This window comes from Cryptosporidium parvum, chromosome 1 (assembly GCF_000165345.1).
Source record: "Cryptosporidium parvum Iowa II chromosome 1, whole genome shotgun sequence".
Lineage (NCBI taxonomy): Eukaryota > Apicomplexa > Conoidasida > Eucoccidiorida > Cryptosporidiidae > Cryptosporidium > Cryptosporidium parvum.
Genome location: NC_006980.1, coordinates 355269 through 381748, shown reverse-complemented (window position 1 = coordinate 381748; position 26480 = coordinate 355269). Strand labels below are relative to the sequence as shown.

At 32.4% G+C, this 26480-nt stretch overlaps 10 protein-coding genes across 10 annotated transcripts; 4 read left to right on the top strand and 6 right to left on the bottom strand.

Moving 5' to 3' along the window:
* Positions 1-61: 61 nt before the first annotated feature.
* On the bottom strand, positions 62-1459 carry cgd1_1610 (hypothetical protein; the record flags this gene model as incomplete). Its single annotated transcript, XM_628001.1, has 1 exon — positions 62-1459. One exon carries the CDS (start codon positions 1457-1459, stop codon positions 62-64), a length of 1398 nt encoding a protein of 465 aa, XP_628001.1.
* Positions 1460-1639: 180 nt separating this feature from the next.
* cgd1_1600 (histidine triad (HIT) family zinc binding protein) lies at positions 1640-2032 on the bottom strand (the record flags this gene model as incomplete). Its single annotated transcript, XM_628000.1, has 1 exon — positions 1640-2032. A coding segment is annotated over one exon (393 nt), but the record flags the coding sequence as incomplete, so codon positions are not given.
* Positions 2033-2380: 348 nt separating this feature from the next.
* cgd1_1590 (hypothetical protein) lies at positions 2381-2959 on the bottom strand (the record flags this gene model as incomplete). Its single annotated transcript, XM_627999.1, has 1 exon — positions 2381-2959. One exon carries the CDS (start codon positions 2957-2959, stop codon positions 2381-2383), a length of 579 nt encoding a protein of 192 aa, XP_627999.1.
* An 881-nt stretch (positions 2960-3840) lies between these two features.
* On the top strand, positions 3841-6648 carry cgd1_1580 (RING finger domain at N-terminus, CCCH domain at C-terminus, involved in RNA metabolism, HC-23 protein; the record flags this gene model as incomplete). The annotated part of the gene is made up of 1 exon (XM_627998.1): positions 3841-6648. A coding segment is annotated over one exon (2808 nt), but the record flags the coding sequence as incomplete, so codon positions are not given.
* Positions 6649-6793: 145 nt separating this feature from the next.
* Positions 6794-8542, bottom strand: cgd1_1570 (transcription factor E2F; the record flags this gene model as incomplete). Its single annotated transcript, XM_627997.1, has 1 exon — positions 6794-8542. The coding sequence occupies one exon, from the start codon at positions 8540-8542 to the stop codon at positions 6794-6796; it is 1749 nt and encodes a 582-aa protein (XP_627997.1).
* Positions 8543-8919: 377 nt separating this feature from the next.
* Positions 8920-10107, top strand: cgd1_1560 (domain KOG2577, transcription factor E2F/dimerization partner (TDP); the record flags this gene model as incomplete). Its single annotated transcript, XM_627996.1, has 1 exon — positions 8920-10107. One exon carries the CDS (start codon positions 8920-8922, stop codon positions 10105-10107), a length of 1188 nt encoding a protein of 395 aa, XP_627996.1.
* A 160-nt stretch (positions 10108-10267) lies between these two features.
* On the bottom strand, positions 10268-12214 carry cgd1_1550 (conserved hypothetical protein; the record flags this gene model as incomplete). The annotated part of the gene is made up of 1 exon (XM_627995.1): positions 10268-12214. The coding sequence occupies one exon, from the start codon at positions 12212-12214 to the stop codon at positions 10268-10270; it is 1947 nt and encodes a 648-aa protein (XP_627995.1).
* A 601-nt stretch (positions 12215-12815) lies between these two features.
* Positions 12816-14849, top strand: cgd1_1540 (dynein intermediate chain; the record flags this gene model as incomplete). The annotated part of the gene is made up of 1 exon (XM_627994.1): positions 12816-14849. The coding sequence occupies one exon, from the start codon at positions 12816-12818 to the stop codon at positions 14847-14849; it is 2034 nt and encodes a 677-aa protein (XP_627994.1).
* Positions 14850-15321: 472 nt separating this feature from the next.
* On the top strand, positions 15322-17001 carry cgd1_1530 (Rpn5 like 26S proteasomal regulatory subunit 12, PINT domain containing protein; the record flags this gene model as incomplete). Its single annotated transcript, XM_627993.1, has 1 exon — positions 15322-17001. The coding sequence occupies one exon, from the start codon at positions 15322-15324 to the stop codon at positions 16999-17001; it is 1680 nt and encodes a 559-aa protein (XP_627993.1).
* A 95-nt stretch (positions 17002-17096) lies between these two features.
* On the bottom strand, positions 17097-26123 carry cgd1_1520 (extracellular membrane associated protein with a signal peptide, EGF domain, 9x transmembrane domains and a pentraxin domain; the record flags this gene model as incomplete). The annotated part of the gene is made up of 1 exon (XM_627992.1): positions 17097-26123. The coding sequence occupies one exon, from the start codon at positions 26121-26123 to the stop codon at positions 17097-17099; it is 9027 nt and encodes a 3008-aa protein (XP_627992.1).
* Positions 26124-26480: the final 357 nt, after the last annotated feature.

Genomic DNA, 26480 nt, shown 5'->3' with positions numbered 1-26480 from the left:
AGGTATTTAATTTGTAATTCTATTGGGCATATTTTTAAATGACTGACATTCCAAATTTCATTCATGAATCTTGATTTGGAACGAAAATAGTTGAAATGTTATAGTTAGATTTTGATGTTGGGGTATCTCCAAGAGTAATAAAAAGTTCTTCTTGAGAAATATTATATAATGAATGATTTAAATCACAATAAGTAGAATTTGAAGCGTGCTCGCTTTCATGTTCTTCCATATTAAACGACAGCTGATTATCAATATTTACTACTTGTTTATCCATACCAGGTATAAGAGAAGTTATACTGTATTTTCTTTCAGAATTAAAGTCAGATTCTTTAGAACTTTCATAAAGGTTGAAGAGAGAGTTTTTATGAGTGATTCCAATTATATTGCTGGAATCTTCAATATTTTGATTTGATTTTAATAAATGCTGATTTTCGAAAGAAGAAACTAGTGCAAATCTATCTGTTTTTTGAGTTTCAAGGCTTTCATTTGATATTGAATCACCTTCTGTAAGGTTATCTTGGAGAAATACTTTTTTTTCTAAATGATTAATCTGGTTTAACGGGTTTCCTTCATGAATTAAAGTCTCTTTGTGGCATAACCCAAAACTATCCTTTTGATCATTTGCATATGAAGGGAGACTCTGTATATTCTTCGTATTCGATATTTTTTGGTGCTCAACGACATCACAAACTTTTAAATTGACTCCGTGATATATATGGCTTAACTGAACGTAACTTTGGCCATTTAAAACTGCAGAAGTACTAAAATCTCTATTGTTACTAATACTACCTAATTGACTATTCTGAGTATTTATTTGTTTGGAACCCCAACTTTTGTTTAAGAGGCATTTGTTCTCTTTTTCATAATTTTCTATATTTAAACCATGCCCTTGTAAAAGCTTGACTAATCTGCCTCCATCCCAAGAAGGTTTTGAAACCTTTGAATAATTGTCAAAATTACTATTGAACTTAAAACTAGAATAGTTCATTCCTCCGTTTGCTCCCCCAATGTTTGGATTTCTTAAATATACACGTCTCTGATTATTTGATTCAAAGTCATCGCAATGCTCTATATAAGTTTGATTTCCATGAGAGTTTTGTCCAAGAGGTTGCTCATAGTTTCTTAATAGTGTTCTTCTATACCTCCTTCTTCCTCTCATAGAGTTTCTCCTAACAGTAGGCAACGAGCCTGATTCTCTATGATCCATAAATGAATTTGTCAAATTTACAGGTTCGTACAAATTATTATTATCATTATTATTAAAACAAGATGAGTTCTCACAAATTAATTTTTGAGGGCTAATGTTTCTAATATCATCAATATTTATGTGCTGATTAGAATGAGAAACCTGCAAATTACCTTCTGTGATGCCTCCGCTACAGGATTCATATCCCACACTAGCATATATCCTACCATTTTCGCCAGAACATCCATAATTTGAGTCGTGCTCCATTATCATTTGAAAAATACAAACCAAATGAGTAATAATTTAAAGATCAACTACATTTCCTAACTGGACGTAAAACAAACATGAGGGGGCAAAGAGAAGATGCATGCACCCCCCCCCCATCAAATTAAGACAAAAATACTAAAATACGAGATCGTAATTGCTAAAGAGAATAAATGTTAAATTAAATACTTAACCTGGTGGCCATGTAAAGTTACGACCACCTAGTATGTGGATATGTAAATGGAATACTGTTTGACATGAACTCTCGCCATCATTAATTACAATTCTAAAGTCATCTAGATCTAAAAGTTTGGCAACTACCGGAACTTTGGTCATTAGGTGCCCCAATATTTCCTTGTGTGTTTCAGTAGCTTTGCTAAGCCTTGTTAGACCACTCCTCTTTTTCGGAACTAGCAATGCGTGTACTGGTGCTACAGGGTTAATGTCATGAAAGGAAATACATAAATCATCTTCATAAATTTTCCTGCATGGTATCTCCCCACTAACTATTCTATCAAAAATTGTCACTTCTGAATCTACCATCGAACCAAATACAGTAATATGTAGAAAATCCAAATCTACCTAATTTACAAAATTGAAAGGAATTTGTTCATAACACTTAATTTAAAAGTTTGTCTTTAAGCGGGAGGAAATTTTATGCCTTTAAAAGCCGCAATATTCTGTCATTGAAGTTGCCACAAGCAAATAAAAAAATATAGTAATTACTGTGGCTTAGCTTCGAATATTGACCAAAGATGAATTCCTATGTTGTAAATGAATCCTTTACGTAATAAGCCATATCAACATATCCAAACTTTCGCTTTTTTCTTACTACATAAATTAAAAACCAATCCTTACTTTTTCTAGTATAGTATATATAAACATCATATATTTTAACTGAATAGATTGTGATAAATCGATCAGATAGACTCATTTGTAGCTAATACTAATACTAATTTCTTCGCTTTCAATAAAATAATCATCGTCTAAACTGTCTTCAAATTCCTCACAATTGAAGTCAGCATCAAATTCTTGGAATGTTACATCTTGTTGATCGTATTCGATTTCGTTCGAATAACTATCTTCAAAATGATGAAATATTGAGTCCTGATCCATTTCAGTGCTGAAACTGGATTCTTCGTTAGAGCATGAATTAAGCCAAGAAATAGTAAAGTTATTACAGCAATTCTCGTCGTTGTAGTTCCAGAATAACCTCTTTATTTTCCGATTTCCAGTTGATTCATCTGAATCCTTGAGAGGAATGCATGTTGCTGCAAAGTCTGCAATAAGGTTTTGTGTATGCTCTTGATTGTCTTCATTAATGAAATCCCAATGAGTTAGGTCATAAAACTGACCTAGTCTCTCTTGTTTAGTTACATAAACAGTTCTAAATTCGACCGTCTCACAGAACGCAACAGAGCACTTAGGTTTGCTTCTTTCCTTTACCTCACTATTCGGCATTCGTAGAACGCCTTTTTTATTTCCGCGAATTGGAGAAATAGACAACATTGAAGCCAAATAATCACGATACCTTATTAACTTGCAAAAATTTTAATGTAAAGCAGTCAAAATCTCATATTCGTATTCACAGTATACAAATGAATGAGAAGGATCAGTTTCGATTCAACTCTAAGTCGAGTTCAATTGCTGCCTTTAATGAACGGTGCGGTCTGACTATTGATTTCCACAAACTGTCAAGTTGAAAACAGTCAATCCGCGCCTCTCTGATGGAGCTTTTGTGAGCGCCAATAATGAACTTGTATAAATTATATTGTAGAGAATGCGAAGCTAAGAAATCAAAGTAATGAAGAGCAGTAGCCTATAACAGAAATGTACATATTTGGGAATCCTAACAGGGAATTCAAGGGTTGGATTAGCACGCACTATCGAATATTTTCGAAGCCATACAGTAAAGGAGGGCATCTATAGCAGTCAATAAAAATTCAGTCACAATTAAACTTTCTAAAATTATGGTGCCGCCCATCCAAATGGGCGGTGGGAGACAATACATATGACCTTGTTAATTTAAGGGGCATTAAATTGTTAGTGGACTAAGAAAATAGAATGAGGAAAGTGAAAGTAAAATAGAAAGTTGTGGGTATACGTCTTTCTACGTACGTGTATTAAGGGGGAAAGGTTTAAAGCGCAAAAAGGTATAGACAGCCAGACAACAATCAATAATAGCCTATAATAATACCGTCAATCTAAGTATTATTAGCTTAGCAGTTAAGAATTGACTATAGAAGGTTTAATATTATTCTATTAAGAGGGAGAAGGGGAAAATCGTCCAAAATAAAAAAAAGAAAACGAGAGTTGTTTTATAATTAAAAAACGCTTTCAGAGCAAATCTTATATTATATTAGGCAATCATATTGGGGATGAGAGTATAAAACCTTCAAGCTGCTATGGATACAGATTCAGCGAATGACACTTTTTTATGGTCTTTGACAGAGATAGAAAATGATTGTTCATTATGTTTAAGACAAATTGGCATATCGAATAATATTCCGGGAGTAGTTCTTCAGTGTTGCCAGCAAGTTGTTTGTGAAGATTGCTATAAGGATGAATTAATTAACAAGAATAACGGAAGCTGCCCATTTTGTTTTTTTAAAGGTAATAACAAGGGACAGAAATTGTCAATATCTATAAATAATCCTGGTATATCTATGAATGGTGTAATAAACTCTGTGAATCCAGCGGCGATTGTGTCAGCTACTGCTATACCAAATGGATCTAGCTCCAATACTAACTGTCTATCTTCAGTTGGAGGCGGATTACCACTTGATCTTTCTTGTTGGCTACCACAAAACCTTACTGCCATTTGTAATCCAGGATTTCAATCAAGTAGCTCTAGTACATGCGCTACATCTCCTTATTATAAAAGTAATAGTACCAGTGCCGGAGAGGGATTTAATCAAGATAGCTTTATATATATGAGGGGGAATTCCATTCCTGGTGTCGTTTGCGGAATGAACTCGATTAATGTAGGTGTTGGCACTCCTAATGTAAATATTCCAAATTCTCAGCCATCGCCATTTGGCGGAGTGCTTAATGATGGATTTTGGAACCATTCGCACAATTCTGTAGCATTGCAGAACAACACAGTAAACCATAATACTACGGGAAGTTCCACTAATGGCTCGTTTATATCAGATCCTTGGATGTCTACAAGTGGTGGTTATTCTCCATCTAATGGGTTTTTGCATGATTTTAACTCTTATGATAACAATATTAATAGCAACAACTTAAATCCAAATATGAATTGCTCCAATACGGAAGGTATTTCTGATACAAATACCAATATAAATCATATGAAACAGTGTAACAACGGAGCTAATGGCATACTGAATAATGGACAAAATTCTAAGATTGTCAACGGCGCAATGAACAATTTGAGTGAGACGAGAAATTCTATTATAGAAACTGATAAAAAGGTATGCGACTTGATTAATGAAGGAAATAAAGACAACTTATATCAACCAGGCATTAATGTTAGCTCTTTTAATACTACGGCACCAAACTTAATAAGTATTTCAAATAATGCATCAGATATTTACCAAAATAATTCTATATATACTTGGACCGTTCAAAATCCAATGGCATGCAATAGTATGAATTCATTTAACCAGGCAAATAATCACAACGGCATTATACCATCTACTACATCCGTCGATGTTGATTTTCAAAGGTTTTGTCTTGGATTAGGATTTGATATTAATTCGCAAAACCAAGTTATTTGCGACTCACAAAACAAAAACAATATGTTAATCAGTGAGCATATCAACAATGTAAATATCAACGAGAGAAATAATAGAAGCAATAATGGTGGGGCTACCTTAAGCAGCCACCAAAATATGAAGCCCTTGGATAATTCAGATAATAATGCATGCACAGGGGAAGGAGACGGAATTTCAGTGGAAAGTGGTGTCAATGAGGCATATATTAATGGCTCTAACCTCACTGAAAACAAGTTAGAGAATAGAGACTTGCAAATTGGCTCTAATATGGATAACCACTTGATTGCTATTAATGAGGACAGCGGTTCAAATAATATTAATAGCTCAATTAATGACACCAATACCAATACACAGTTATTTAATAGTTCTGCGTTTCCTCCATTAACAAGTGCATTAATTAAGCAGATACCATCATCCAAAGACTCAACGAAGATATCTAGTGTTACATCTAGCATCAATAATAATAATGGGCTAAATACGGGGAACTCCCAACAAAATGAATGCTTGAATTCGTCAAATAGTCCAAAACTATCCAGCATTTCCACTTCAGGCTCAAACCAGAACATTAATAATAATAACCCCTCAACTGGTTCAAACCCTAAATTGATCTCCATGATGGGGGTGAGAAATGAAGGTTCAATCAGAAATAATTTAAATATAGGTAGTGCTCTTTCTGCAAATAACTCGAAGCAAAATACAATTAACTCTGGAAAACCCGGGGTTGTGGGAAATTTGAATATTTCAACAGGAAATGTGTCCTATATTGACGCAGTTCTACATAAAAATGATAGCAATAGCGGAGGTGTGACTACAACTTCATCAAGCACTGGGAGATCTGAAAATCAGGCATCAGTTAATAGCGATATGTCGAACATTAGTAATGATAGCTCTAATAATTTATTGTCGGTTAATACAGACGAAGATTCATCAACTGCTCTTGGTGCTCATGGAGAACCTTACAATTACAAAAGAGCACTCTGCAGGCACTGGATGCGTGGCTATTGCTGGTTAGAGGCAGATTGTAAGTTTGCTCATGGTGAAGCTGAATTAAGGACAAGAGATGGCAAACTACGCCATCCTACTCTTTCAAATGGGAATTCTGAGGTTGCTAATCAAAACCAAGGGCAATCCCAATCTCAGTCTCAAGCTCAGTCTCAATCCCAATACCAGTCCGCAGCGCAGTTGCCCACTGTGAATAATGTTACGATTCCATCGGGGAATTTGACAGCAACTTCGACTTCTACATTTACATCTTCCACAAGCGGCGGGTCTAGTGTATCGTCGAGTATTCAGTCAAAGGGATTAAAACAGCAATCGGGTAATGGTAAGAACGGCAGTAATGCAAGCTATGCAGCAACAGCGGCTAGCAGTTTAACAAATAATGTTCTAAATAATGATTCCAACATTAGCTATAGTGTTATGGTCGTTTCAGGAGCCTCCAATTTGGACTCGAAACGTTGAAATACTTCAAAATACTATATATATTATTTTAGCACAAACTTTTATAGATACTAATTTATATATTTAACGACTGAGCTTTATCGAATAGTCTTATAAAAAAAAAACAATATTAGTGAAAATTATATCAGCGAATGCCATCTAAAGATTACTCTATTATATTTTGATTGTTGACAAAGTCGTAGTAGTGAAAGACCCCGTCAAAATGTGGATTTTGGTCCTCATCATTTCCGTAGTTATTACGCGGGTATTTTATTCCTTTCTTTTGTAAGTATCTAAGAAAAACAGCAAAAATCTTATGACTTTTTAGCTTGTTAAGAGATATGTTATCCTTCATAGTAAGGTCATCCTTGTCTTTAATAACATAAACTCTTATTAGCTTTCCTTTTTTGCATCCATAAAGGACTATTTGAGTATTAATAGTTTCATCAGATTCTTTGTCCCTTAATTCTTCAAAGTCTAACGAATATGATTCAGAAGAGGATATCTCGGTAAACAATCTTTTGTTCACCCTAGTAAACCTTTGCCTCCTATTTTCCATTTTGGAAGATGTAACTTCAGAATCAGCAATAGAGGGACCATTTTGCTGGTTTATTACAAACCATGTAATAAATTGTTGTTTAGTGAGCTCTCTCCCAGCAGTATCTTCAGCCAAAAATTCGTCGCTATTGTCAAGGATCAAATCTAGAAGTTTGGCAATTGACTTATTACATCTTTGAGGCTCGCTCATATTTCTAATATCCATTAACCTCTCACAAAGAGTCACACATGTGGAGTTTTCTGGGATGCCTTCTTCATAACTTGAATTGTAATTATTCAGTTCAACATTAGTATTATTCCTGGAAGTATCTACATTATTCTTTGAAGTGTAGCCGGATCCTTCTTTCTCAACTGAGCTGCTAGAGGCTGGCTGCCATTTCTTTGATGAATGGTTTTCCTCTTGGATATCTACATGAAAGTCTTTTGATCTATCTTTCCAGTCGTAATTGTCTGGTTCATGGCGCCTCTTATGTCCAGATCGATCGATTTCTGAATCAGAGCTAGATCCTGATTCAGAATAATAGTTTTTATGTTTTTTACTATACTTGTTTTCCCTGTGTCTGTAGGCTCGCTCAGGAGAAGATTCATCAGAAGAATAATTTCTTCGGCTTCTTTTGTAACGATCCCTATCTCTTCCACGGCCTCTTTCGTAGTTTCTGTCGCGCCTTTCATATTCAGAAGAACTGCTTACCTCACTAGATGACCTAGAGCTAGAAACACTTCTTCTACGCCTCCTATTTCTGCTTTTGAATTCTCTGTATCTCCTTGGGGGCAAATCTGAGTCATCTGAAGATACAGAAGATGATCTCCTTTTTGATCGATAACCTTTTGATCGCTTCTTTTCCATATATCCTCTATCTTTAATTTTTTCTTTGTACCTATCCCTATCTCGTTCCCTATCTCTTTCTCTATCTCTATCTCTTTCTCTATCTCTATCTCTTTCTCTATCTCTTTCTCTATCTCTTTCTCTATCTCTTTCTCTATCTCTATCTCTATCTCTATCTCTATCTCTATCTCTATCTCTATCTCTTTCTCTATCTCTTTCCCTATCTCTGTCTCTTTCTTTTTCGCGTTCACGCTCCCATTGAGAATTATTCTGATCATCATTTTTACCCTTATCCATGTTTTCATCATCCCTATGCCTCCCACCTCTTGAGTTCTCTACTGATCTTCTTCTGAAATCTCTTCTTCTATCTCTTCCTCCATAGTGCTCACGCCTTCTTCCTCTTTCACTGTCAAAGTCGCGATCTCTGCGCCCCTCATTATCTGCAACTCTCCTTCTATCATTATCCTCCCATTCATAGTTTCCTCTATGCCTATCTGTATCATATGGCGAGTTTGAACGTGAAGATGACATTTTTACCAGCTAAATTCGGAATAGAAACTGTTGTCTAATTCTTTTAGCCCCTCTCCCTAAAATGAGAAACCAATTAAGTAGGCCTCGCCTTTCCAAACAAACTATATCAGAATTGAGCGATATAATCAATGAGTGCAGTCAATATTATTTACTGCAAAAAAATTATTCTCTGAAGTAAAAAATTTGCTCAAATTAATTGCTACTAAACCTTATATTGGGGCTAAATTTACATTAACCGCAAAAAGCACCAAGGCGCCTTATTTCTGGCGCTCCTCGCAAATTCGTTTTGCACAGGTCAATTTAGAGAACAGCGGTTAGGGCTAATAATTTAAGATTTTATAGGATAGTTCAAATTTGAGTAAAAATTAAAGTAGCCAATGCAGCACAGCCAACAAGGCGAGTTGGGAACACTCCAGGATGGCTCTTACATTCAACAATACGATTATTCGCCAATTAACTCTCCAAACTTTGAAGAAAATATTTTGTTATACAATGACAACCCAGTAAATAATGCAGGTATGCTATATAGATCTGACAGCATTTTTAGTGAAAGCAGTTGTGTTTCTGGATATACAATGATGAAAAGTTCATCTTTGACTAACATTCCATCTAGAAATTTAATTAGTGATATCCCTCCAATACAGTCTGGTCCTGCAAGAGCAAGTCGGAATTCTTCAAATATTAGGAGATCATCGACTTCGCCGCCGCCACATATGAACTACCCATATTCTCCAAATTCATATCATCAGTCTTCTCCTTATTATTCAAATAGCCCGTCTAGCTCTCCGAGGAGTTTATCGCCATCACTAACTTCTAGACAAAGCCCTCAATTAGGTTCTGAACAATCTAGAGCAGAAAGTGGTTTATTATTACTTACTGAAAAGGTTATTGAATATGCAAAACAAAGCCCAAAATATGAAATTGATCTACAAAGTGTAGAAAATAAACTCGGGGTGCCTAGAAGAAGGCTTTACGATATTACTAATGTACTTGAAGCAGTAGGATTATTCACTAAACCTAGGCATAATATTTATAAGCTTAATATGGATATGAGCTCTGGACTTTTGCAAGATGAAGAGAATGATGAAAATATTATCTTTTACACAAAGTCTCAATTAGAGCTGGAACAAGCTATATCAAAAATCAAAGATTCGATTCAGGAGCTTATTCAGGTAGGGCAAGAGCAAGGATTGTTATATGCTGACAGAGAAACCCTTTCAAAATTGTGCCCTGTAAACACTAACACAATCGTTTCTATATCTATGCCCATAGACTCGTCTATCACTTTAAATCCCAACCAGCACTCCTATCAACTACTAAATTCTATTCTAAGAACTAAAAATAGCCATACTGAAAGCGGTATGATTTCAGTTCAATCACAAATTTTAGACTCTCATTGGAGCATTCTACTAAAGCATCAGTCCTCACAGCTTAATGTTGACGTCATTAATGGCCACGCAAATATATTAGAAGAGATCAGGCAAACCATGTCTCCCATGAAACAGCCTATGCAACCACCTAACATTAACAACCCCACAAGTATTGTGGATAACTTCTTGCATTAATTGCCCTGTATTTTTGTTCATGATTAAAAAATTATAGAAAAAGCTATTTATACAATTAAATTTATGAATGCATAGTTTTTTTGTCTAAAAACCTATTTATATTAATCTCAATATATTCTTACCATTTTTAATTATAGACGATCCCTCTAATAAAGCCTCCTTAGAACTTCCCGTCGAATCCGACGAATCCTGTTAGTAGGAAAATTGGAAAGTATGGTTTCTTTTCTATATTTGAACACCAGTTCCATGCGGATGTGAGTCTACCGTCGATACAAGAGCCTGCGTCGAAGAAATTATCGGCTCCACCGCCATCGAACCCATGCTTGAAAAAATCTACAAGAATTTGCTGTTTAAGACTTAAGACTCCTCCAAACGAATTTTCAATAAATATCTTCAAATGAATGCTTGAATTAGAAAGTTTATCTATTTTCTCAATACACAAAACTATTGGAGTTAATATTTTTGGCACCTGAAGATATTTATCAATAAAAACGAGAGCGTTAGGTACTGTCCTATCTCCAAGGTGAATTACAGAAGATCCTACCCAGTTTCCTACTTCGCGCTGCACTTTTGATATAATCTCACACATTGCTCTATAGAGTCTAGGAGCAGATTGAATTCTGTGGATACCTTGACCAGTATCTCCAAGCCTATATCCGTTGTTTCCATCAAGTAAATCATCTTCTGCAAGCCTCCACAATCTAATCATATTAAAAAGGACCTCGCGCCACATTGTAAGGCTTTGCAGTACATAGTGGTATTGGCGCGAATGATCATGGCTAAGCCTTGCAGTCGAGTTCGGATCGCTAACAAGAGAAAGACTTAGATCCCTAGATTGTTCTTTGTGAGGGTTGAAGAAAGTTGTCAAGTACTCGATCATCTTGTCGATGGGACGTTTGTTATAGTATAGGAAAACATCGTGATCATTAAGAGAGTATATACACATTTCAAGCTCCTCAACAGTGATATCCTTCGTTTCTTGGGTCTTTTCAAGATTTTCCAAGCTTCCTGTAGTTGTAACTATACCAGACTGATTACTTATTTCCGTTTCTTGTGTTTGGTTTGACCTCCCGAGCATAAATAAATTATAAAAACCACGAGATGTAGATTTTTTATTGCATTGCTCAGAATAGTCCTTAGATGCGTATCTCCTCAGTAACTCTTTGATTGCAAGTCGTTTCTTTGTCAGCTTTGAATTGAGAATGTTTACATCATCAACCTGCTCGACATTACGCGTAGCTATTGGAAGTAATGGATCGCTCAAAACGTCCAAGCAATTTTTACTCTTAAGAAATTCATAAACCGTTAACACAGGCTTGTAGCATCTAAACTGCAGGAGCTCTCTGATACTTTCTTTCTGTGCATCCATCAATAAAAAAACTAGTTTTCCATAAGAGTCCCTCATCGTCTCAGGATTTAACATTTTATATCTCCTTGCAATCTCAAAAACTGTCTGAAAGAATTTCTCATTTTCACTGAAACTTCTATCCTTAATGAGCCTTTGGCCAAGCTCATAATCAAATGATACGGCCAGTCCGCTCAAAATTGCGCAAACTTGTCTTATTTCGTTCACAATCATCTTTGACCTAGATGCTGATCCAATATCCACTCTGTCGGTATATTTGCTGACCTCCAGCGTTCCCTCCACTAGCTTTAAAAGCTGTCTTTCGTTATGGTCAATTCTCAAAGGTACATTTTGGGACAGTGTAACAAATTCCTCTGAGTTGCATAATTCCTCGTCAAAATCCTGCGCCACATCAGCCATTTCATTATCTCCGGATTCAAATTTACTTTTCGCCTCAATCTTAAGGTTTTTCTCGCCAGCATTAGTTGTAGAAGCAGACCAGGCATCTCCAAGGTATTCCTTCGCAATCTCTTCTAATACATTTTCAAAGCTATCTCCGCCCAAAACCCTGTCCATTATATGTATTATCTCCCTCTGACTTAAAGCATGAAGAATGTTTAAATTAGATTCTTGGATATTCTTCACATCATAGTTCCCATTTACACTCCATTCGTTAAAAGTCTCTTCTAAGTCTTCAGAATTCTCAAAATTTGATTCAAGGTTATTTTCCAAAATCTGTTTCAATCTTTCGGAGGCTGTCATTTTAATCAATTAAATTAGGCTCCAACCTCGTTAACTTAAAGCTCAAAATCAATATTTCTGCATTCCAAAAAGAAAATACTTGATTCTTCAGGACTAGCACCTATCTAGTAAAAATTTTACTAATCTTTAATAAAAATTATGAATCTAACTTGAGTCTTTATTTAAAGAACTTTTATCAAACAGCTCAAAAATTCAATTTTGTGTAATACCGTGATTTCCCCCCAATACCCGCTGAACGGCAAATTATCATTTATTAAAGAAAAAGTCTCATACAAAAAATAATCAAATGAATCAATAATTTACTAAAGACTTTCAACTTGATATTCAAGATTGTTTTTGTGATTTTATCTTATCATAATTGTTTCCTTATTGATATAGCTATTGGAAAAAAAATGAATACATGATACCGCCACTAGAGCTGGCGGGCGGACAGATGTGGGGTTAAATATCTCTTAATACATCAATATTTGCATTGGTGATTCTTGAGAACAGAGGCTAATGACAATTAATTTGATATGGGTATTGAAGGAACACGCTTTAATATTCTGAGTACTTCATGGTATTAAATTCTTGATTATTTGAGTTTTTTCCAGCTACATAAATGGAGAATAAGACTAATAGAATTCAGGATCTTATTAGGGAACACCAGAGTACCTTAAAATCTCAAAGAAAATTATTAGATGATTATAGTAAGAATTACTGCGATCAATCTAAAGGTTTTGAAGAAGATGTAGATAAAATAGTTAATTCCATTCTGAGCGAAGGTGGACTGAGCGACTCTCTGTTTACAGGGAATGAGGAACAATTTAACGGCCTTAATTTAGCAGCAATGGGCGATATAGGTCCTGAATCATTAGAAGATAATTTACGAGGGCCAGGTTCTGCATTGAAAAAACTGATTGGGGAGGTGGATCTAAATATTCTTGAAACGACAAAAGATACATTTGATAAAGGAATTCAAGCGGACCTTATTCAGAGTAGTCAACTGGGTGTAGCTCCGGATCGCTATACTGGTTTGAAGAATCACACTACTGGAGGTTCAAACAAACATCTTTCTATATCCATACCTCTGAGTCCAGCAGATTTACACCAAAATGAAACTGTTTCCGAGTCTAGCAAACCTTTAGTCATGAGGATTGACACAAACGAAGAGAAATACTCCCCCTCTGGTGGAACAATTAGTGTGGAGAATAATAATGAAATATTAAAAAGTAGCGAGTTTATGGACTTCTTCTCAAGAGCTTCTAGATTAATTGAGAGAGCTTTGGGAGAGGGTGCTGTTTTCAACCCATTTTTCAATATAAATAGTGAGGTTGCAGAATCAAATCTATCATCTGAAAATGATGGTTCAGCAAAGAACCCGGGTAATATTAGCTTTTCATCAAGTAATGGATTGCTTAAAAATAGTATGATTTTTCAGCACGAAACTTCATCTAACCGCCCCGTAATGAATATTAAAAGCCATCCTACCTTCCCTGAATATTTTATTGTAGCCTATGGAACAAAATTTTCGCAAAACTCAAGTTTTGAAGGGATGAAACAAAATATGGGTAGTGGAACTATGTTCGATTATGGAGGTTGTGTACAGCTTTGGTCCATTTCAACTCCAAAAAACCCGGAAAATACATTTATTGCTTCAAGCCCAGTTTTAACTATTTCATTTGACCCATATTGCCAATATAAGTATATTGGAACTAGCTATAATGGAGAAATTTTAATTTGGGATTCGAGAAGCGGAAAGATTCCTTGCCAAAAGTCGAATAGTATTAATATTAGTGATTCCGAAGGGAACAATATTGGTGGTCACTCATTCCCAATTTATTGTATGGAGCTTCTCGGCAGCAAAGGCTCTCAAAGTATTATAACAATTGACACGGATGGAAAACTTTGTAATTGGAACTTAACTAACTTGAGTGAGCCAGTAGAGTCTTTTCAATTAAGGAAAACCAATTCAAAAGATGTATCAATCCAGTGCATGACACTTTCTAAGCTAATTAATCCAAATGCAATTATTTGTGGTTCTGAGGATGGCTCTCTCTATCAAACAATGATTAAAACTAACAAGCCTGGTGTAATTTCAAGCACATTTCAAAATGCGCATAATGGCTACATTACTTCCCTTGACTATCACCCAATAAATGATTGTTTTCTTAGCTCCGGAGCAGATTGGACCATTAAACTGTGGATTCCAAACCCACTTGCTAGTTCATTCACCCTCCTTTATACCTTTGAATCATCTGAGAACTATGTTATTGATGTAGCTTGGCATCCAGTGCATCCTGGAATTTTTGCTGCAATTGATGCTGACTCAAAATTGATTATATATGATCTCACAAACTCAAATTGTCAAACTCCTTTGTGTAAAATCAATACATCATGTTCTACCACCACAAATTCTATCCCTAACACCTCTGATATCCCTACTTGTATTAGTTGGTCGATGGATGGAACCAGGCTTTTTATTGGCTATATGAATGGTAATGTAATCATGTGTAATTCAGACTCCAAACTTTATCAGCCTAATAGAAATGTCTGGGATTTATTCAACCAACAGATGGAAACTTTTAAAAGCAACAATTCTGTTGATTTTAATTCAAGTTCGGAAAGCAAAGACGAAGAAAATCTAGAGCAATGAGAGGATTGTTTGAAATATCCTGTCATTTCCAAAGTATTATTAATAATAAGCTTAAATCTGTCGGCCTAATGAATAAAATACCAGTAAAAATTCTATCTAGTTTATTGTATTTAATTATTTAACTTAGTTTTATAACTCGTAAATTAATATTCCTGGTATCCTCGTAAAATAAACTTATTTAGCCTAAAACTGAAGTTGCCCAATATATATGTAATCATAAATAATATCCCTATACTTTACTATTTTGTTTTTGCCTTGTACGTTTCCATGCAAAAATTGCAAGATGGATGACAAACAATTTGTCTTGCGCGCCAAAACAGGTATATTAATAAATCCTCTCCTTCCCCTCGTTTCCCCCACAAGAATACATTGCGAAACTGAGAAGAAATTTCATTAATCATTTCTTTGATAGATGAATAAAAAGTAATAATCAATCTAAATATTCGAAGAATATCTAATCAACGAGACAAAGATGCAAGACCAAAATACTAGAGAACAATTGAATGAAACTGTGAATCCAATATCAGAACTAGAATCTCTGGTGAAAGACCCAAAATGCACCCAAGACTTGTCTGCAGAAACGGATAGCTTAATTACCAAATTGGAAAATGCTGGAGTTAATGAAGTGAACTTTCAGAATGCTGTCGAAGAATTATTGGTTTTAGAGAAAAAATGCAGGCAAGTTTCTGATTCGAATTCTAGCTGTAAAATAATATATAAAATTATTTTGTGGCTTCTAAAATACTCTAAAAATATTGATGAACCTCTATCAGTCATTCAGAAAATTTGTAAGAAAAGAAGCCAACTTAAAAAGGTGATATCATATATTATCCAACTATTCTTAAACCTCGTAGTTGATTCCATAGTCGCTCTAAGTCCCAATTTTGCAAAGTACAACTCTTCTAGGAAACATATTGAGACCGTAACAAATTTAGAAGAATCTTATAGGAGTATTTCCTACGAAATCAAGAATATGCTGGAATGTAACAAAATTATCACAATTCTAAGTGAGATTACTCAAGGTAAGATATATCTGGAGCTCGAGAGGGCAAGATTGATGCTCATTCTCAGCAATATTAAACAGGAAGATAATGACTTGAAGGAGGCCTCTAAACTTCTAGAAGATATAACTGTAGAAACCATTGGAAATATGGATCTTAGGGAGAAAACTCAATACGTACTTGAGCAGATGAGACTTTCCTTATTATGCAAAGACTTTGTTAGACTTCAAATATTTGCCAAGAAGATAAACCCGAAAATTATCGAAAAATTCATCGATCTTAAGGTAATATATTATCAATACCTAATCATTTTATGGCACTACGAACAAAGCCCCAAGGAAATTTCTATGTGCTTTCTAAACCTTCTCAACTCAATTGCAAATTTTGAGAATGACACTGAGAATAGCTATGAAAAACTAATCGGTGAGATTCCAGAATATATGAAGTCCCCTATTTCTCAATATAATTTTTCTGAGAAAATGCCAACTACTGCTTCATGTATTGAAGGATATGTCATTTACCTCATTCTTGGTCCTTACTCAACCAATATTAGAGATGAACTAATTAAATTTAACAAAGATTATCAGAAGCATATTGAAAGAAATGTCCAATATATTTCAGACTTACTGAATGATTATATTAATAACGAGCTCATATTCCTGGAATCAACAAAAAATTTCAACTATACAGTTCCTAAGTATTTTAATCAGCTATCAAATTGCTTCTTTTTCTCTAACAACGATTATGAAATGAATAATGTGTACTACACAGAATATAAAAGATGCAAAATCAATCTTTGCAACAAAAAAGACAGATTTACTCTGTTCATGCAAAGAATTCAAGAGAGAAACATTTCAATTATTTCTTGCTATTATAAAACTATTTCATTCCAAAGAGTACAAGATTTATTAAATTTGGATGGCCAAGAGTTGCAGCTTGTTGTCAATCATCTCGTTGAGAGGGGTATTTTTTCTGCAAAAATTAATCAGCCAGCTGGAATTATCACATTTACTAGTAATAATAACAATGGTCAATTTAACAAATTTCATAACAACGTTGGAGAAATACTAAACAAACTTGATTTGCTTAAAGATTTAATTTCAAATGATATGATGATTCATCAATTTAATAGTAAAATCAACAATAAATAATAAAAAATAAAATTTTAAATCATTCTATTATTTGAATTATAAATTATTTTTATATTTAGATTATTAATCATTTCAAATTTTTATTCAATATATTTTTAAGCTTCTGAGTCTGAATCTGTATTGAGATCTAAACCTTTATCGTGCGTATCCTTGTTTTCAGATCGTTCCTCTTCCTTGAAATTATTATTTTTGTTCATTAAATTTTTGTACAAAGTGTAGTTCTTAGTTATTGCAGATTTTTCTTGTTTAATGTGACGATTTAATATTTCTTTCTTTAAATTTTTATGGCACATCCAACTTTTGTACAATAATCCGACCTCTATCGTAGACAATGCAAAATCATATATTTTTAAATGCCCAAATAGTCCAAATGGTGCAATGTAATTTCCTTTGAATGATTTTAAATTACCAATACAGTCAATCCATGGACTTTGATGATGTGGTAATTCAAACGCATTCATCTTCTTTCCAATACATTGAGAATTAATATAAGTTGTTATTGTGTTATTTTGCGTTGTATTAAATGTAACAACCATATGGTACCAACCAACATCAACATGATCTCTCAAATTTACATCCCAAGATAAAAATTGTAATCGATTATTATTCTTTTCATATCCTTTTGAATCATATTTATTATTTTTCTTAGAAATCACACCATTATTTTCATACATATTTGTTATTTTTCTTTGTATTGATCCCAATTCACCATTTAAACCTATTACAATAAATCCTATACCGTCACTATTTGATATCAAACAATAAGGATGAAATGTTATCTCAAAAGGAACATAAAACCAAACTTCACATGACCAATTCTTACTTAATCTTACTGGCCTTTCTAATATTACACTCCCACCTTCTGTCGAATATCCCGATTTTTTTTCTAGAATAAAAATTTGAGTTGGGTCAATACATATATTTTCATTGGTTGGCCCTCTATGAATAGTAATAATGCCATTATTTTTTACATTTATTTGGCATACTTCTTCTTTATTATTTTTGTTAATATTTGAAAAATTTTCAAGAATATCATTAATCTTATTTGTTTTAACATTATTGCTAGCACTATCATTATTATTATTACTTTCACTTTCAGATTGATTAATCATGCTATTACTTATTGCCATTATATATTTAGCTTCATTATCAAATGAGTTATTATTCAAAAATGTTTCAATATAATTAAACAAAGGTGATTGGCATTCCATCTCATCTAACCAATAAGATTGGTCATCAATTTCCAAGTTTCCCTCTAATAATTGTTTTTTTTTCTTTTTTCGTCTGTCTTTTGTTACATTTTTTAATTGATCATATTTATTCGAGTATTGGGATGAACCAAAATTATAAATATATCTTAATTTGTTGCTTGGATTTTCTAATACACGAAATTCCTTTGTAATAGAGTTATAATCAAATTGTAATAAAATATCATCTTTTGAATTCCAACTTCCTGCTTTTATTAAATAATTGTAAGACAAAAAATCAGTATGTATTTCCATCGGTGAGAATGAGTGACTAAAAATTCTTGGACATGTAAATATTCCAAATGCATTTTCTAAAAATAAACTATTTCCAATCATAACAATACTTTCATGGGTACAATATGAGCTAATACCCATAATTTGTCCGTCAATATAAAATTCTTGGCACCACTTATATTGTGTTGATAAATTAATATTTTTCTGCATAGGCTTAGTAATTTCCGTGAAACCTAATCCTCCTCCTCCAACTATACTCCTTTCTTTCTCATCTTCCGTTTTTGTATATTCCATTCTTGGTTTACCGACAACCGTTAACATATGCCAACCGATAGGCAATTCTGATTTATTTAAATTAAACCCAGATGAATAAAAGCCCTTTTCAATATAATTGCTTGTATTATTATTAATATAATTGTTATTATTAATATTAATATTATTATTATAATTATTATAATAATTATTATTATAATAATTATTATTGTAATTATTGTAATTATTATTATTATTATTATTACTATTATTATTATTATTATAATTATTATAATAATTATAATTATTATTATTATTACTACTATTATTACTATTATTATTATTATTAATATTAATATTATTATTGCTGATCTGTGAAAAGTTTTTGTATACTCCAACATCCATATTTTCATTTATTATTATATGTGAATCATTTTTACCCGTTACTAATACTATATAATGATCAATATCTGAGTTAGATTTTTTCTTGGAATTATTCGTAACCATATCCTCATCATTTTGATTCGAAGAATTATTTATTGTATATGAATAATTTGTTAGTAATGGATAATGAAACCATACAGTTATTGTCCAACCATTATAACATTCTGAAATTTCTGATATTTCATCATTTTTTTCATCAAAATTACCATTCAATAAACCATTACCTTTTTTTTTCTGATCATCTTTATTCATAGAATTCTTTGCATTTCTATTTTTATTTATAATTTTTTTCTGCAACTCAATTGGTGGTGTTATCAATAATCCAGAATTATTACTTTTTGTGTTAAATGCTAATAATAAACACTCTGACATTCCTGGGCCAGGTACTATACTTGGCTGATAAAATAATGGGTTCATTCTATATACTTTTTCATTATCTAATTTAATTTTCTTATAATCTTCGGTTATTCTATACCCTAATTGTGATGTTATTGAAGTCATTTTATATTTCATGGGTGATAATTGTATTTTATTATTTGATTCATTTTTTTCACTGTTCTCATCTTGAATACTTTCTAAATAGGGTAATGGTTCATATACATAATAATATGGAAAAGATCTTTCTCCTTTTAATATTCTAATAATTACACCAAATAGTAATATTCCATTTTTTAAATTGCTATTATCGTTATCTGACTCATCAACAATATCTCCATTACATAAAACATTTCTTTTTCTATTAATTAATTCTATTAAATACGTAACATCATTTTGTTTTAAATTTATTTGACTATATTTCCATATGAAAAATCCTACAGCACCACTTCTCCATAATGTTAATGCCCAATTAATTGTTGATGATGTTAATTTATTAATTTTAGTAATAAATGAATTATCTGAATTGAGTGAAATATATGATTCATAACGTCTTTTTATTTGTTCATTACTTGTATGCACTCCATAAACTCTAAATTGACTAAAATAACCCCATCCTGATCCACTTTCTAATCCTCCTCCAATTACTGATATATCACCTTTTAAACCATTTGGTTTTCTAATTGAACCAATAAACCTACCATTTACATAATATTTTATTGATCCCATATTATAAACAATATGTACTAAAACCCATGGATCAAGAATTAATGGATCTTCAATGTAATTAATAAATTGTTCAATATCTTGATTAGTTTCTTTGCAATAGGTACTTCTTTTTATCAATCCTAATTGTGAATAAATATTTTGCAATGTTGCAATATTAGATGCAACATAAGAAGAATTTTTAAATTGCATTTCATTCTTATTTATTTCTTTTTGATCATTCTTAATTACGCATTTTAAAAATCTTCCATTACTATCCCAAAATCCTATTGTTCCTGTTGGTCTATGTACTGTAAATAATCCTTCCATTGCATCAGTACTACATAGGACTTGTAATGTTGGTAATTCTAATTTTTTCTTCATATTAACATTATTTAAATCATCTGATTCTTTTTGAATTCCACTGATTTCTGAATTTGTTCCATCAAGACTTGCTTGTTCATTTTCATCATCTTCTTCTTTCCCTCCTTTTATTTCAACAAGTTTCTTTTGTAATTTACTTAGACTTAATAATGATTGATTTTTATCTTTATTTGAAGATAGCATATCTACTTTTTTCTTTTTACTTTTTGCTCTTGAACTAATTCTTCCCTCCATTTTTGTTCTGCTTTTAGCTCTTGATTTAGACTTTGATTTACTTTTTTGATTTTTTACTTCTGAATCCGATTCTTTTTCTTCTTTAATTTCTTCCAATTTATCAAACAACGGGGGCAATTTCACCCAAACTTCAATTGTAAATGATGTTCCTTTAACTTCTATACCTGGGGCAACAATTATTGCTTGATCACCAAATATTGTGCTTGAATCAAAATCTATATTATTATTATTATTATTGTTATTAATAATATTATAATTCAAAGTGCAAACTCCATTTAAATAATTAATTCTATCTGATTTATGGCTCATAAATGCCCATTGAGGTGATTGAGGACCTAAAACTGATAATGGGTTTCCAGATAAATAAATGCTTTTTGGATAATTTGAGGATGAATGCATCTTTCTAATTGTTAAACCATTTAAATCAATTGCAAATCTGATCGGTAATTCACTCCAAAGCCAAGAACCATCTTCAATTCCTCCATTATTTGAAATTTGTGGTAATAATGTATACAATGTTTGTTTAGTTAGGCCTTGGTCATTTTTATCAAATTCTACGCATTCCATTTTTTCATCCATAGCTTCTTCATCAATATATGGTAATTCTATTATTTGTGGATGATCCTTTGATAAACAATCTAGTAACTGAGAAATATTCTGTCTTTCTCTACTTTGAATTATCCATAAATTGTCATCATCATAAATATCAAAAGGAACCCAAAATATTGAATGTATACATGGCAATGCTGATGGAAAAATCATATTAAACTCTCTTTGTGATTCTATTGTCAATTCCAACTCTCTTTTTAAATTCAAATTAGGTGTATTCAATGCTGAAAATTCGTGAATAGTTGCGACATCAAAGCCAAGAGGATTATCATTAAAATTCAAACTAGGATTAATTTCTCTATATAATCTTAATGCCTCTTCATTGCTAATTACGCCTTTATACAACAAATTATCTGGTATTAATGAAGTCATTGTAAAATCTGCACCTAAACTTAATCTTTTACATAATTGTAAATAATAAAAAAGCATGCTTGGACTTGCGTATCTATTTAAATTTGATACCAAATCTGTCATCATTTTTAAATTCTCTTTTGCTTCAATACTTATTTTTGATGAATAAGAAGCAGCAGCTGTTACGTCTAATTCACTTGATTTAATAATTGAGTTATTATTGATAGTGCCATTATTATTTTCATTAACTCCATTGGTATTACTATTATTATTATCTGCAATGCTTGAACTAGTATTTGAAGTATTCCTAGTATTATTTCCTTGTGGTATAGTAAAATTATTATCAAAATTCAAATAATTGTACTGTCTTAAACTTTCCATTCTCTTATTAGTTTCTTCAATATATTGCTTTCTATACTGACTTAACCATGACTTTAGATCCAATACTCTAAGTAGAAATAAATTATATATTGAATTTTTTAGCTTTAAAGACATTTTGTTCTTTGATTGAACAGCATTACTATCTTCATTAACTATATCACCTTTTGTATTATTTTTATTCTTTAAATTTTTTAAAGAAAATCCTATTTTTTTGGAAACTGAACTAACTTTATGTTCATCTGGGGAATGAAATTCTGAATCAGATAAATGAGATTTATTATCCATATAATCAGAAGTACTATTACCAATGGTTTCTAAATCATTAAGTAATGTTAGAATTGTTTCGCTACCAATATTTTCGTCTGGATTTAGTCCTAACAACAATTGAACAATTTCCTCATCCTGATTTCTGTCCAATTCTCCAATACCCTCTTTTAATTCTTCTTTATTAAGCTCTAATGAACTTCTAAGTTGGGACTTAAACTCAGGTTCTATTAATGAAAATAAAGTCTGTAATACTTTATCACTTGTAATCGAGTTTCTTGTCGCTTTTTCAAATGCTATTGGATGACTGGTTTCTTCCAAGACAGTTCTTGGGTCACACTCTGTTAATTTCTTTATGGATAACATTAGGTCAACATCCAAAGATCTTGGTTCATTATATTCCTCTTCAATATACCCAGGAATAGGTACGTTGTATTTCTTGTCCTTAGTATCTTCATTAATCAAAGAGTGGTTCAATTCCATATTTTCTATTCCATTATTTTCTAAATTAGGTTCAGAAAACAGTAGGCCTGTTCCTCTATTTAGCTTTAATCTTAATGAAATAGGGATTGATCTTGGAATTCTAAAGAAGTTATCACTAATGTCCAAGATCAGCGCATTTAAACTTAGCCTTGCAAGTAGTTTCCTCAGATGTAAGGAATATAACGCCTCTGTATTATTATTAGTTTCAATGTTTGACTTCTCATTCATATTATTTAAATTCAAATCTGGAGGCACTATCACTTCCATGCCCAGTTTTTGTGCAACTTCTGGATAATTAATAATACATAAATCTAATGCCATTTTTAATGAGTTCCTACTAACACTTTTAATTCTGTTTGTGATAGAAATGTGTATCTCTATTAAATCTTCAATCAATTTCTCCATTCCAAAATCTGAAAATCCATAGCTTCTTAGAGACTCACAAACAAATAAATTATTTTCAATTAACGTATATTTACCACTTTCACCGAATCTAGAATCTAATGTTGCTCTAAGTGAAATTGCCAACCCTTCCTGTCGATTATCACATCTTTTTATTGCGACCACAACAGATACACGATCTTCATGCGATAAAAACCCCAGACAATCCGTTCTTAAGTGCATTCTGATAAGTTGTTCTATTGAAATTTCGTCATCAACTCTTTCTCCATCTTGATCTCCTATTTGACTAGTCTTGTTCATATCATGATATGATACAAATGCATTTCCAATATTAGAAATTCTTCCATTGACTTGATTTCCCTTGTTTACTTGCTTAATTGAATCGGAGCTGCTTGCAAAATCACTCATTGACTTGATATTTACTTCTACTTTTGATTTTGATGATAGCATCGGCAAAACCCTTTTGTATATCTTTATCCCTAATACCGAAAATAGTATTATAAAAATAAAAAAATAATTTACTATAACTGAAAATATTGAAAAAAAACGGATAGAAAAATCTCCATATCCCAGTGGTATAAGACTTGTATCCACAGAATCTATCCATGTTCCTCTAAGGTTTTCAATCTTATTTTCTATGTTTACATTTAGTCTTGGCAGTATTGATGCAAAAATGACTGTAATAATTGAAAAGCTTGACATTCGACGAATAAAATAAAAATACGAACTCCAATTCAATCTACTTGTTTGTTTTGAATTCACTCCTCCATAAGCAACTTTCTGTTTTTGCTTTTGTTCTTCTGTTAGTAGTTCATCTTCGACGCCTACTGAAGAAATATCAACTTTTTGAATGCCTGTACGCAAAAAGTCTTGAGAATTTGGCCTCACAAAGCTATAAATACTGTCCAAGGAAATAGTCAACACAATACAACAAAATGATGACAAAATTGGAGAACAAAGCGGATTTAAAGTCTCATAATGTGAGCCACCCGGAACTGCATAATACGCAACAACGTAATTAAATGTATGAAGTATTCCAATCAAGAGTATCACTATCAAGTAAATTATTTGACTCAAATAAGTAGTGATCTCCCAAATATTCATATTTGTATTTTCATATCCACTTATCCACCACCCATATACTAGTCTCCTACGTTGAATTTTGTCATTTTTTGTATCAAAATAAATGCAAAGCAAGTATACAATAGGTATTAAAATATGCCAGAAGACTAAACCAATGAGAGAGTAAAATATGGCGACAAAATGTCCATGACTCCAACAAATATTTTCTTTCGCAATTGAAACAACCGATAATAATCCAGGAATTTCATTATTTGTATTTTGAAATAAATTCATACTTTCTGGCGTTACGTAACTACCCATTAATGAATTAGTGGGGTTTTGAATGTCAATGTTAAGCGATGTACAACTAATAATTGAATAAATATTTTTGATACTCATTGAAAAATAACAGAAAAAGGATACAATAAATAAGCTAAAAACCCAAGAAAAATATGACTTCTGAAATTGTAGACATTCTCCTTCCATTTCTTGTCGTCCTAATAAAAAACCTCTAACCTCTTTCTCCCTAAAATATCTTAGAATTGGGGCAGCAATTATGGCAAAAATAATAAGGAGAAAAGGCATAGTTGATATAACAATTGAATATATCTTCAAAGCTTCTGGGCCATGTCTATCAATACCAAACTTTGACAATAAACATTGAAAAAGTGGTAAAAAAGAGTTACTCGATCCTAAATATGAAATTGCAACTGTTAAATTTGGAAAATACTCGAACCTTACCACATTAGTTGTAATCAGCAGACCCAGAAACTGCATGTGTTGGATAGTTGTTCTAATAATTGTAACTTGAACAATAGGCATTTCTTCTTCATTTGCAGTTGGTTCCAAACGCAAGACCCAAACAGAGTAAATAATTAAACCAAAAATAAATAAATTACTTAAAATAAATGGCGTGAAGTTCAATAAACTGCATTTTTTGCATGAACCAACTTCTCCCAATAACCCATCTATCTTTGCATAACCATCCTCGCAATCATCGCAAAGGAAACCAGAACTGCCTTCTTTACATCTAACTACCATAAGTGAATTAATATTGTTATTTGAAATTACCTCGTTATTCCTGTATAAGCTTTCACATTGACTTCCAAAACATGGAATTTGAAAATTTGCCGTTTTTGAGCTCATCAAAGACATATCATTACAAAGTAAATGTGTTGTCGAGTCTTTTGAATATTTACTTAAATCTACACTATAGCAATAAGATGCTACATTCCAAAACCCTCCGGAATTAGGAGACACTCTATAACACCACTCAGTTGAAGCGCATTGAACGCAAGTTTCATCTCTTAGACTTGCTGGCTTAAAGCCAGGCATACAAAAACAATCCTCTTTTTTTGTTGAACCAATAGTTGATGTAATCTGATTATTTGGACAAATTTCACAGCTATTTGATTTTTCTTTTTCTGAGTAAGTTCCTATTGAGCATTGGAAACATAAAGATTGAGAATAGCTTCCTGGAAATGAATATTTACCTTCTCCACAAGCTGTACAACTATTTGTTTCTTTATTTGAAAATGTACCAGATTCGCACAATTTACAATGATTTCCTTCTAAAATATATCCAATTGGACAAACCAAATCATGTTCAGTATTTACCACGCCTATTTTGATTATTATTACGAGAAATATCACCAGTAGTTTTATATGATAGATTTTCTCTGTAATAACTAACATCTTCAATTAATTATTAAATTTTATTAGCAAGCCTACTCATATGTAATATAACTTTAATCATTTGATTTAATTTATTAACTAAAACTTTGTTTTATTTGTATACCGTTGACTTTGTGTTGCATGCGCAAACATTGACCACATGAGGGCGCCAATTCTTCTTTGTGGTTCACATGCACAGCAAAAAAATTTAAGAATTTTTTTTCAAAGATAATAAACAAATTTATTTAAATTTTGTATATTTATTTTAGAGCGCATGCAACTGAGCTTTAATCCCTTTTGTTTAGTTTCTCTACATGTTTGCAGTAGATTTTCATTTTCTTTTAGCTGCAGGGCTTATTTTCGAGTAAATTATTTTCA